The sequence below is a fragment of the Cryptotermes secundus genome, unplaced genomic scaffold (assembly GCF_002891405.2).
Source record: "Cryptotermes secundus unplaced genomic scaffold, Csec_1.0 scaffold94, whole genome shotgun sequence".
In the NCBI taxonomy this organism is placed as follows: Eukaryota; Metazoa; Arthropoda; class Insecta; order Blattodea; family Kalotermitidae; genus Cryptotermes; species Cryptotermes secundus.
The window spans coordinates 158,796-172,055 of record NW_019737391.1 but is presented as its reverse complement, the minus strand read 5'-3'; the positions used below and the strand labels follow the sequence as shown (position 1 = coordinate 172,055).

Sequence of the window (13,260 nt, the reverse complement as noted above, 5' to 3'; positions counted from 1 at the left end):
GGGGACCCAGTTGGAGTCCACCTCCCCACTAAGCAAATTAAAAAAAAAATGAATAGACAAAGACTGCATGGCAATCAGAGCACTCTGAAAATGAAGATGATCATTTTCTTCACCTGTCAAAGACTTGAGCTTGACCATCCCATGTCTCATACTACCATTGATGGTAAGTATTACACAGTGTTTTGTGATAAAATATAACATGGCCTGCATCAGAAATGCTGGAACATGACATCATGATGTATATAGCTTGCTACAAGCCTGGATCCAAGCATAAACAACTGTAGCTCTGTAAGTGATTGTCTCCCTCATCAGTGGGAGAATTGCTTCAACCTTGGTGGGGGCTCCATTAAGTAAGGGACAGAAGGAAGTGCTCTGTTATATAAAATTTCTGTTGATTCACTGCATTCCTCTTTACTGATCATATTTGGGAAACTTCTGAATATACCCTCATACTTTTTTAAGGAAATGTATAGTAGTGATAAACTTCAGGTGGCTTGTGTTGAACTACAAAGAAGCTGTAATTTCTTAATTCACTGGACACTGCCACACATGCACATAACACTGGGGCTTCTGTACAAATTTGAACCATCTTACCCCACTCCAAAGACACGTTATTAGATTTGAACAGAATACTTTATTGAATTTATTTTATATAGTTATGTGACACCTGGCTGTTACAATGCACAGTCCCTTCCACATCTACAATCTTTTTTACTGACGTTTTTCCTTCACTGACCGTATTTTCCATTTATATATTAGCTCTGCACAGAGCAAAAAGGCCAGTAAAATTTAACAATTATAGTATAAGAGATGGATTCAAGTGTGCTTTTGAGAGCCAACATACTTCACAGGTCAGAACACTGAAAAGTTACAAGAATGGAGACTGCAGGATTTGAGGTTTTCACAGTGTTTGTTAAGAAGAATTCTATCATCTGGGATATAATGCTATATAGTGAGTTGAAAGTCAACCGACATTTCAGACGAACATGTAGCCTCTATCTTCAGGGTTAAAGAATAAGCTCAGTAGGAAACCAGGATGAAGACCTGGTTTCAGTTTGGTTGACTTCCAACAGACTACATGGCATTAAATCCCAAAAGATAGAAGCCTGCAGTCTTCTGGGGTGACACCACATAGTCTGGAGAAAGGTCACCAGCAGTTCAGAGGTACATACTGCCTCCTCCTCCTCCAGGAGTGAAGTGAAGATGGAGGCAGTATGTACCTCTGTAACATTAGTAACCTTCTGCCAGACTACATCGACTCATCCACAAGGCAGATATTAATACTCTTATTCATTAGTCTGAGACAAAGGTACTGTGTAAGAATAAGCACCAGTGGCAAAGTGTATCTGTTAAGACTGTTTGATTAGTGCCTGTTAAAAGTATCACTGGAAAACTTTGTATTAGCTTTCATGTACTTGGTGCACCGTATTGCTTTTCTTTTTGTTCTTTATTCTAAAACTTGCTTAAAAGTAGTCCAACTAATTTTCATTTCTTCACGTTGTCCAGACTGGCTCTGGGGTCCACCCAGCCTCCTATGCAATGGGTACAGCAGACTCTTTCCCTGGTGCGTGAAGCTGACCACTTAGCTCCAACTAGTGCCAAGGTCAAGAAAACATGGATCTATACATCCACTCCCCTATACGTCTTCATGGCGTAGTGCACAATTAATTAAGCTCATTGACAACTTTACCTTTGAGACTGCACTTAACCCAACAAACGATGGAATGACGGAAACAAAGAATATCAGTGAAAAACAAATAAGTTGTATCCAGTTTTTACAAAATTCAACAACAATTAGAACTAGTTTTAACCTAGTTTGAAAAAACAAAGCGATGCAGTGCAGCAGTCACGTAGAAGTATCTACCTGATGATGACGTTACAAAGTCGAAACATCTTGTAGAAGTAACATTAGTTACAAAATGACAGCGTAATATAAGGTCTACGAATACGGTAAGAAGTTGCACCTTCAAGATATTCAATACTGGGCCCACAAATTAAGTCTTTAACTAGTGCAACAGGATGCTAAAAGTATTGAAGTTAGGGATAGTTAAGGTTTCATATGTGGCACTCTTGTGACGTGTGCAGGTATGAGGCTTGCACAGCTGTTAATTTCATTGTTCGCGTTTGACGTTAGAAGAGGTTAATGGAAGTAGGCTGAAGCTATACAGCTTTGATTTCTTTTAACCGTATTGATAACAATTATTTATTAGCAAGGGTAGCGAGTTTTTGGTGTGAAGTAAACAAATGTGCTTTAGTGAGTTTCTGGTGTGAAGTAAACGAATGCGCTATAAGGAGAACCAAAGTTTAGAATGCGAATTATTTGTCCTGTAAAATGGCTGAGCCAAAGACAAGTGTTTCATTTGTGTGTCAGAGATGTCTTCAGCCTTTGAAACTCGATTCAACGTTTGGAAACCTGGGTGAACATACACTCGCTGAATTATCTCGTAAGTTATAACAGTATGCGTAGTCAGTATAGCGACTGACTAATGGCTGGATGATCGAGGGGTCAGAGTTCAAGCCCCTGTAGGGTCAAGAATTTTCCTTTCCCGATGTCCAGAGCGGCTGTGGGGCCCACTCAGCCACCTATACAATGGATACCGAAGGCACTTTCTCCGAGCCGTGACGCAGATCCATACATTCAGTCCCCCATACTTCTTCATGGCGTTGTGCTTAATTAGTTAAGCACAGGGACAGCTTTACCTTATTAAATACGGAAATATAGGTCTGCATGTTAGCTGTATGAACTGCATGTATCTAAATATGTATCCAAGCAAACACAAATTTTCATGCAAGATGCCCAGAAACGGTCCTTATGAACCTTGGGTTCCTTGATGACATGTCAGTCCCTTTAAGCATTACTATGCCTAAAATTGTGCTGCACAAATGCCATGTTGCGTGATAAGTACTTAATTTGTGGAAGTTATCACTAACTAACTTGCTTCGTGCAGCTGAGCCCTTCTTGAGAAGCCGCTAGTTGTGCAGCTATTTAAGAACTTCCCAGCATTTTATGGAACCCGAAGGTTCAATACTGTGTTCACAAGAGCTCACTACTGGTCCCTAACCTGAGCTAGATCAATCTAGTCCATAGCACCCCATCCTATTTTCTCTAACTAAGATTCATTCTAATATTCTCTGCCCACCCATATCCTGGTCTCCCTAGTGGTCTCTTTCCTTCTGGCTTTCCTACCAATATCATATATGCATTCCTCTTCCTCCATATGCATACTTCATGCCCTTCCTATCTCAGCCATCTTGACCAGATCATTCTAATTACATTTGGTGAAGAGTACAAGTTATGAAGCTCCTTATTATGCAGCTATCTCCAGCCTCCTGTCACTTCATCTCTCTTCAGTTTGAATATTCTCCTCAGCACCCTTTTTTAATGTGTCAATATTAAAATGCTGTGCAGTAATTCAGGGGTGTTCCCATGCTGCCCAGATTGCCTGTGATCTTGAGAGCCTCATTCCTGGGTTTATTAAGATCGTATGCTTTTATAACTTGATGCAGCAGTGGGTTAGCACAGTAGTATTAGTTTGACATGGTTTGAATCCCAGCTGAAGATCAGCTACCCAGGATGAGTTTCCTCAGTTCCTCTTGGAAGCTATATTTCGATGAGACCAAGTTAACCCCTGTAGGTGATATTATATGTAGGTAAGTCAATAAGTAAGTTACAAATGGATATAGAACTTAAACAAATAAGAGTACTGATTTGAAAAATGCTTTTATTTCTTAACATAATCTCCCTGTACACTGAGGCATTTGTTCCATCATTTCACAAGCCTCTGAAAACCAGCAGCATAAAATTATTTTGGCTGCTGTTGGAACCAGGTGGTGACTTTCCTTTCTACAATTTCATTGTCGGGAAAATGTTCAGCTGAAAGATGATGTTTAAGAGGGCTGAACAAATGGAAGTTGCTTGGAGCAAGGTTGGAGCTATACNACTGTTTTTTAGAATAGACAAGATGATGGATAATGTCCAGCAAAATATTAATTGTAACAGTTCTGTTATTTGTCTGAGTTCTATATCCATTTGTAACTTACTTATTGTCTTACCCTCGTATGTTGTCACTGAAATAGCAGATGCGATTATTGACGTCTTGTGTTTCCAGTTCCAATTCATGCTGCACCAGAAGTTGATTTAGAATCACAAGCTGGCAGTTTGGACCAGTACATTCCTGCTTTTCGTTTGACCGAGTCTGGTAATGGTGCAAATGGCTTCATGTTGGTCGGTGATGAAGGTGAAACAGAGAGCCTCAGTCATCGTATAAGGGTGACTGCAAGTTTGTTTGACATTCTCTCTGGTAACTCACAAGTGGACCACCCTCTATGTGAAGAGTGCACAGATGCATTACTTGACCTTATGGATCAGCAGCTGAAGCTTACAGAGGATGAGTGGAATGATTATAATCAATTTCTGAAGAGGTTAGAATTATGAATATTTAAAAATATTGTGTGTCTTGTAACAGTTACAGTTACTTTCTTGTAAGCCTGTTAAATGCATTTAATTTCAAGAAAAATATTTCAAATGAACATCAAAAGTTAGTGTCTAAATGTTTGAATTTCTCTACTAGTTGTCATGTTGAATTGCCAATCTGTTTTTTTTTTTTTTTTGGAAAATTTGAAATCCCACATGGAAAGAATGCAAAACAAAAATATAAGGAAATATTTTTCGTTTTCTTTTTCTTACTGCAAGAATTCTGTGAAGTGACATGATAACCGCCGTTCATGATAGTTCTTTGCAGTTTGAGAAACCATTTTTGTTACACTATTTGTATAGGTGATATTTATGCTTTATCTAATTACATTAAATAAGACTGGTGGTATTAAAGTAAATGGAAGTTTCATAAAGGGACCTCTATGCTTAAGCCATAGTTAAATAAGATAGACTGTCTCGTTTTATTCATGAAGTTATTTTGTTGGAGGCACTTATACAGCCTGACCAACTGTTGTCCCATTTTAGCTTATCATTCTTCTCTATTTAAGATTAGATTTGACTACCAATTTGTCTTACCAGTTCCATTTGCAGTTTGAAAAATTTAATGTAATCGACTTTCAGCTTAAATTTTATTTAGCCATGAATAGCCAGTGATGCCAAAATGTCTCAGCCCCCTTCAAACACACACACAAACACATGATCTTTATACTTACTTCTCCATACTGACATTCCCAGATATTTGAACATTGCACATTTTTAAAAATATTTTTCTGTTTTAATATTATAACTTTGTAATGCAGTCTGGTAAAAAGACATAAACTTGCACTTAATTCGCATAGTGGGGGTTGGAGTCCAGTTGGGTCCACTTGGTACAGCGGCCACTGATTGGCCTATTGTACCTGCTCCGGATGATTATGATGATCGAGAATTTGGTGGAATGAAGATTGGCAGGGGAAACTGAAGTACTCGGAGAAAACCTGCCCCAGCACCACCTTATCCACCACAAATCTCACTTGACCAGACACAGGTTTGAACCCGGGCCGCCACAGTGGGGAGCCAGCGACTAACCGCTTGAGCTATGGCGCGGCTTTGAACGTGCCCTTACATTTACATTTATTTTCATTTCATCGATCCAATCCTTTCCCTGTATGACTGGATATAAAATATGTCACATGTTACAAATCCATGATAAATAAACATCATACATCTTAGGTCGAATAGAGTATATAAATCAGTCCTCATGCAGACAGCACAAGTTGTCAAGACAATATACTTAAGTTGTGGAAACACTATTGTCACATTCGGCCTTGAATAAAATGTTTCCTATTTCCACCTATAATAATTCTATATTGCATAACTGCACATTTGGTTATTCTATATACATTAGCCAACTATATTATCAGTATAGTTTCGTTTTAACATATTTTGAAATTCATAGCAAACGCAGTTACTACACATACTGCCACACTTATAACAAGCAAAGTCTCAACAATGTATAATGCAAGCACACAGACTGTTTCTTCATTCTTAGCATTTGAGTTTTTTGTATGTTCAATAAATTTGCCAATAGAGTAAAAAGAGTTACTTCGCAAATAATTTCGTAGAACAAACTTAATTGGTTTTATCATTTTTAAAGCTGAAATATTTTATGGCAGATTATTAAATAGCTTGACTGAATAATACACACCTCTCTGATAGGATGATAAATGCGTTGTAGGTATATGAAGGTGGTCATTCCTTCTTCTACTAATCATATATACTGAGTTATTGGTCTGAAACTTATCACAATTATTAACAACAAATGTTATCAATGAGAGTTGTACAGTAGATGCATCAGACAAAATATTGTCACGTGATAGTAAGTAGACATGCAGTGTGGACTTGTAATTGGATTTATTGAACACTTTTAACTCATTATTACAAATAGTTACAACACAATCGCCAATCTACACACTTAACAGATCACTACTTCACATGCAAGGCCTCAGTCTGTTACATTTTTGGTAGTCATAGCTTGATTACAGTTTTCACTAGTTATTGTTAGGTTACAGTTTCAGACCATGGAGATTCTGCAGCTTCTGTGCTCACTTCAAGATATGTTTTTTCTCTTAGTTTAAATTATTCGAAATTACAACCCAAAATGTAATCTAAACGAAGGGATTCATTTGTACTGTAATTATTTTTATGTAGTATGTTTCTTATTTTGCAGATTAGAGGCTGAAGATGAAGATCAATGTATAGAATCCTTGGAGAAAGAATTAGGAGAGGTTAGTTTGATTTGGTCATCCTGGTCTGTCACACTAGCAATATTATAAAAGATTAATTAACTCCATCCAGTGTGACTGATAAAATCTTTTATCCTTGACATGTTTCTGTCTTATAAACCATCTTTTTAAAACAGACTAATTGTAATTTATAAATATTTTAATGTATTAGTACATGCCAGTGTTGTTAAAACATTAGATTTTGTATTCAATGTATTATGATAAAATTGTATGTATATATTTGTTGTGTATGCTGATAGTAACCTGGTGATGTGGAATAAGCAACTATGATGATTTATGAATAAAATATCAAACTTATGACAAGGACTGTACTACAAGGAAATATTGTAATCTGGACTTTCACAGATGTTATTTGTAAAGTTTCTAAAGTTATTTGTCCTATAGCCCGAGGGCAAAGACTAAAGTAGAACGTTCTTATATTTGAAAACATACTACCATACATTGGTAAAAGTCCAAGAGAAAGACCAATGTACAATTACGTCAAGATCCATGGAACATCCTCGAGCTTGATCGGTGTCACCACAAGGGGAAAGGCTAGCGGAATTTTCCAGGAGAAATTACCCCAAAGACCGGTATAAAAACCGAGTTAATACAGTTGTAAAGGAGCTCTCTGACCAGTCACTCGCCATTGGCCTTAGGTGTTATTCCTGTCCTCTAGTCTGTACATAAGCAAAACGTGTATAATAAATGTCTTGTTTTAAGCAAGCTCTTTTTAACAGTCATCTCCATCCACCAAACAACGCAACTACAGCTCCTTCTTGGCTACTGCTCTACCATTCCTTGAACTCAGGAGATACGGCATATTAATATTCACTAAACACATTGTACTAGTGGTTTCTAATTGTATTGATATCCTTCTGAAGATGGTCTACAAGACCGAAACATGTCAAGGATATAAGATTAAAAAGGAGAAAAAACATTTTATCAGTCTCACTGGACGGAGTTAATTAACCTTCTATAATAGGAGAGGTTAGTTGGAATAACTGTAATGTAAATCTACGTGTTTCTGCACAGAATTGTGTAGTGTCTGTACATTCTCTTGTACAAACTACTGCTTTTGAGGAGCTGACAGACCACTGAGTAGGAATCCAATTGGAGAATATTTTTAACTGTGTAATTATTTTCACCAAACATATGTTTCTGAATGTAGTGGACTAAGCAGCAGTATTTGATAAATCCCAGATTTAAAGTTACAGCTGTATGACATCCATTAACCCTTGACCCTAAATGGTTACTTTAGAAATGATCCTTTAAAGCTTGAGTATGATGCTTGAATAGCCCAGTTCGGTATTTTCCCATAACATCTGCATAGACATGTTGCTGTATTCATTTCAGATAAATTCTGATTAAATGTCTGAGTAGAGAGAGACAGATAAATGTGACTGAATATTGAAATTAAAAATTAATATGTAAGATGAGTTGTTATTGCCCATAAAGGTAAATAGTATACAAATAAAGTAATAAGCATTTTCTGAGTTTGTAGTGATTGTTTAGCAAAATAAAATTGTACCACGCTGTTATAGTCATGAGCTGGGATAGCATAGTCGGTATAGTGACTGGTTACAGGCTGGACAACCAAGGGGTCAGAGTTCAAGTCCTGGTAGCGTCAAGAATTTTCTCTTCTCCACATTGTCCAGACCGGCTCTGGGGCCCATCCAGCTTCCTATCCAGCAGGTACCAGGGGCTCTTTCCCCACGGGTAAAGTGGCCGGGGCATGAAGCTGACCACTCACCATCTAGTGCTGAGCTCAAGAGAATGTGGATCTATACATCCACTCCCCAATACGCATTCATGGCATAGTGCTTAATTAGTTAAGCACAGGAGCAACTTTACACTCGTATGGTGGGACTCTCTTGACAGTTTTCCCCATTTAGTATTTCCTTCTGTTTTGCAAACATGTGTTAACATGAAACGGTGATGTTCCTTACAGTTGAGAGCAGAGGAGCAGCATCTTCTGCAGGAGTTGGCAGCGCTTCAAGAGGCAGAACTTGCTGCCAAGAAAGCTATTGAAGAACAAAAAGCAGAACATGAAAGGTTGGATGGTGAGGAAGATCGTTACTTGCGTGAATACACCAGACATCGGCGAGAACAGATGCTAACTGAAGATGAACTCATTAGGTCAGAAAAGAATATAGAACATATTTATTTAATTTTCTATACTGCAATTAGCAATCATACAGAATAGAAGAGGAGGTTCAGACCTTCTTTTGCAGCTTACCAAACTTATATGGAATATCTTAAAAAGTAGTCAAGTAAAGAATTTTTTAAGTTAGCAGTGTTACCACCATACTGAGTACATTGAACAACACTGAGTAATTAGGTTTATTTGTTGTTAGACTCCGTTCGTACAAAATTTGTCCAAATGTAGTATGTTTCTTGCAGTGAATTGATGAAATATTTATAACAGTTTCCTCACAAGCTTTTGTGGGATCAGGTTTTTGAGAGAGCCAGAAGTGATAGTCTTTGTGGTGGTAGTGAAAAATGTTGTGCAACAACAGAAAATTTCTTCAACACTTCCTGTTCAAAAGAAGGAATTAGTTTATTAGTTATGTTTTCTGAAAAGTAGATTCCAGTGATTACTCCTGTTTGTTACTAATGTAAACATATTTTATGGAATAAGCACATGAAACAGATATAAAAAAAATATCTTCACAAGTTCAAAAAAATATATCATTTTTGGCATTGTGTCTAATCCATTGTTAACTGTTATCATCACTGAGATATGGTTGCTGCATCCAAATGGCTGTACCACGTCTCATAGACATTCTGAAGTTTGTAATGATCTGCTAATATCTTGGGTTGTCATTAACAGGTGTCAGCCTCATGCTGTACCGTGCACTACCTTTCACCAAATAATGTATTTTTATTTGTCAGTATATGTCAGAGAAGGTCTATACATAACTGTAACAGCAGGGCTTCCTCACCTTTAAAGGTAGCTACAAGGGCAGGCAGGATGTCATTGAAAGAAATGTTAAGGGGTTGATTAGATGATCACCTTATTGTGACATGAAATGTTATATTTATTTACAGTTTAAAATGCCAGTTTCATTATGCCCAAACTCAACTGGAAAAGCTGAAGAAGACAAATGTTTTCAATGCAACATTCCACATCTGGCACAGTGGCCATTTTGGTACTATCAATAATTTCCGCCTAGGTCGTCTTCCAAGTGCGCCGGTAGATTGGAGCGAAATTAATGCAGCTTGGGGTCAGACAGCTCTCCTCCTCACTGCTCTTGCCCGCAAAATGAATCTGACCTTTCAACGATTCCGTCTTGTACCATATGGAAATCACTCATATATTGAGGTATGACTACAATCAGGTATGAATGTAGGCAGTGCAGAGACCAAATTCCCAGTTTTCTAACGGTTTTATGACACACTGACAGGTAGTCTGTTACAAGGGGAGTGAATGTTTGTGGTATCTCCAGTGCTGTTTAAACTTTCCAAAGGTAAAGGATGCCTCACATTATATAAAATGCACAAGAAGCAGAACTCCATCTTTAGAAACAGCCCAAAAAATAGAGGTAAAATGTTGTATGCTTGTCTGCTGTTTAGTGCACAGCACAAACCTGTGTAGTCTTTGCGTAAGTTGCACAGCAGACAAGGACACTGAATATTCTAAGTGATGTAAACAAGCGAACTTGCCATACAATATGGAGCAACAAATTGTAAAATTCTTATTAATCATCAGTATCATTAAGTCTAAATAACCTACTGTTTGATATCCTGTACATCAGAATTTGTTATATTATTAACCTTCATCATCCAGAAATAGGAGATTTAAAGATCCCTCTGTCAGTCTGGCTAGATTGAGCAAGGCATGCTTTGCAATAAGAAACATGAAATTGTATAGCAATATTGAAACACTAAGGATGATTTACCATGCATACTTTCATTCAATTATGAGATATGGGATAGTATTTTGGGGAAACTCATTGGAGGCTAAGAAGATTTTTCTTTTACAAAAGAAGGCCATCAGGATAATAATGGGAATGAAACCCAGAGAATCATGTAGAACAGTTTTTAAAAAATTAAAAATTCTGACATTGGCTTCTCAATATATTTTATCTTTAATGATACTAATGATAAACAATTTGGGGCATTATACTTTTAATCATACAATTCATGGTAAATCAACAAGACAAGTTAGAAACCTACATGTTCCTCAGTCACATCTAACAAAGGGGCAAAAAGGGGTCTATTGCATGAGTGTAAAAGTTTTTAATAGTTTGCCTGATTTTTTAATTGAGTTAGTATATAATAAAAAAACAGTTTATTGGGAAACTAAAGGATGTATTGCTTCAAAAACCTTCTTATACTGTTGAGGAATTCTTGCATTTCTGTCAAGACTTACAGCTAAGGAAAAGAGGTGTCTGACAGTGCACACTTCACTAAACACTATGTCCTTGGTTGTGCTTATATATACTTGCTGCAATTTGTATTGCCTTTTAACTATTGTATGTGTTTTTGACAAGTATGGATTATATATGCTAGTGATTTTATTTGTGAATGTATAAGTGTCCAGTGTTTTGTTTGCTTGTTGACATGTTTTATATTTGGTGCTGGTGGCACATTTATGAATATTTTTAGACGCAAATGTATATGTGTGGCACTGGCTGCCATATTTTAACTTGGTGGCCTGTTAAGTCCTGCAGGACCCATGCAAGAGCACTGCAATACATCACTTATGATAAATGTTAAAGAATTGCAGAGTGTCATTTTTGCAAATATCTCCTGAATTATATTAATTTCATAATTATAATAACTTCTTCTTTGTATGTTTGTAAGATATTTGAGTTCAAATTTGTTATTAGGTGTTAGCTGAACACCGTGAATTACCACTGTATGGCTCTGGTGGTTTCCGGTTTCTGTGGGACACAAAATTTGATGCAGCCATGGTTGCATTCCTTGACTGTCTGCAGCAATTTAAAGAAGAAGTAGAAAAGGGTGACTCAGGATTCTGTCTTCCATATCGCATGGAAAGGGGAAAAATTGAAGATTCTGCCACTGGAAATTCCTACTCTATCAAGTAAGCAATATTTACTTAGGGACTTGGTGATTGGGAGCAGAGATGACACCAATTTTAAGAAGTATAAGCTAGATTAAATCCTTAGGAAAGGTGATTGAGTTCTTAATTCAAAATATTTCATCATGCAGCAGAATTATGGCACTTAAAAGTAAAGAAACTTATAATATCTAAAGTTTGTGATGAAGCTACATTAATACAAACATTATGTTTCTGGACATTATCCATTGTCTTGTCTTTATCTAAAAACTGTCCTGTTTATTTTCCAAAACATAACATTTTGGAGATTGGTTTCTGTCTTTGCCTTCAGGTAAAACCTACTCAGTTGGGCCCAATAGATAGAGCTAGTCCCTAACTGGAGATGGAGAGAGAACCAAGTTTTTGAAATGTTGTGTTGTGAAATATAAACATGGCGGTGTTTTAGATAAAAATAGCACAATGGATAATGTCCAGAAACATGTTATTTGTACTGAAGAAACTTATGTTTGACGAGACAGTAACAAAACTTAGACATTATTAGCAAAAGATGGATGACTGATACTGTATCACTCTATTAATCTTGTGTGTATTAAATGAAGAGCATAAAAGAAAATGAAAAAGTTCTTCATGTACTGCCTTTACGTTTATGTTACATAACATTGCATTATTTTGCCATTATTAATATTGTCTCAGCTTCAAAGAAACTTTGTTAGAAACACATTTATCTACATGATTTTGTTGCAGGATCCAGTTCAATTCAGAGGAACAGTGGACTAAAGCTCTTAAATTCCTCCTGACAAACCTCAAGTGGGGGCTTGCGTGGGTTAGTTCTCAGTTCACCAAGGATGAGGCCGACACACTGCAGGAATGAATTGTGCTTGCATTGGCAAGAAAACTATTTTATTGGAGTCAAAAAGGTGCAAAATAATTACATTTGCACTTTTGTAAATCATGTATAAAAGTTAAATTGATGTACATATTAATATAAATATTAAGTCTTTATTCTCTGGATTAGAGCAACTTTACATTAGGAAGACTGAGCATCATCCGACAGTAATTTGTCAGCCCATTTCAATATACATTGATTCAGTGGAATGGGCAGAACATAGCCTTCAGAATAATGGTACCTATCCATCATTTTCCTTATTATGGTGTATTATATGTATTTCATATTGAGAATGTATACCAGGAGCTGCCAACCTTTCTTGGCTGTGGGTACCTAGAAGGGTATTATACTCGTAGTTCAAAATTGGCACCATGCAGAAATGTTATGAAAATACTTTACTTAACTGAAACAAACAAAACAAAAGTATTTTCACTTATTATCGACTAGACATGGGGTTTGGGTTGATAATTTGATTTATTGAACACTTATAACTTGCATCTACAAATAATTATGATGTTATTGCTTAACAAATCACTGTACCACATACAAAGTCTTCTCAGTCTGCTGCATCATGACTGGTTGTTGCTTGGCAGCAGTTCCCAGCTCTGTCTTCTGCTTTCATCATTGCTGGCTGTCTACAATCTCAGAA

The 13,260-nt window shown here is 36.8% G+C and overlaps 1 protein-coding gene across 2 annotated transcripts; it reads left to right on the top strand.

The window, feature by feature from the left end:
- Nucleotides 1–1,868: 1,868 nt before the first annotated feature.
- Nucleotides 1,869–12,734, top strand: LOC111870287 (beclin-1-like protein). 2 transcript variants are annotated; one of them, XM_033753746.1, is made up of 7 exons: nt 1,869–1,950; nt 4,110–4,422; nt 6,645–6,702; nt 8,651–8,838; nt 9,751–10,024; nt 11,535–11,749; nt 12,470–12,734. In XM_033753746.1, exons 2-7 carry the CDS (start codon nt 4,220–4,222, stop codon nt 12,594–12,596), a joined length of 1,065 nt encoding a protein of 354 aa, XP_033609637.1. In that variant the 5' UTR covers nt 1,869–1,950; nt 4,110–4,219; the 3' UTR covers nt 12,597–12,734. The 2 variants fall into 2 exon arrangements, with proteins under 2 accessions (XP_033609637.1, XP_023718199.1); XM_023862431.2 differs by lacking the exon at nt 1,869–1,950 and adding an exon at nt 2,089–2,444.
- The last annotated feature ends 526 nt before the right edge of the window (nt 12,735–13,260 follow it).

What these genes read in the sequence shown, in the direction of transcription:
- LOC111870287 (XM_023862431.2), top strand. Translation starts at nt 2,333, where the DNA reads ATGGCTGAGCCAAAGACAAGTGTTTCATTTGTGTGTCAGAGATGTCTT. An exon ending in TATAATCAATTTCTGAAGAG is followed by an intron (nt 4,423 to 6,644) that starts GTTAGAATTATG and finishes CTTATTTTGCAG; the next exon opens with ATTAGAGGCTGAAGATGAAG. An exon ending in GGAAATTCCTACTCTATCAA is followed by an intron (nt 11,750 to 12,469) that starts GTAAGCAATATT and finishes ATTTTGTTGCAG; the next exon opens with GATCCAGTTCAATTCAGAGG.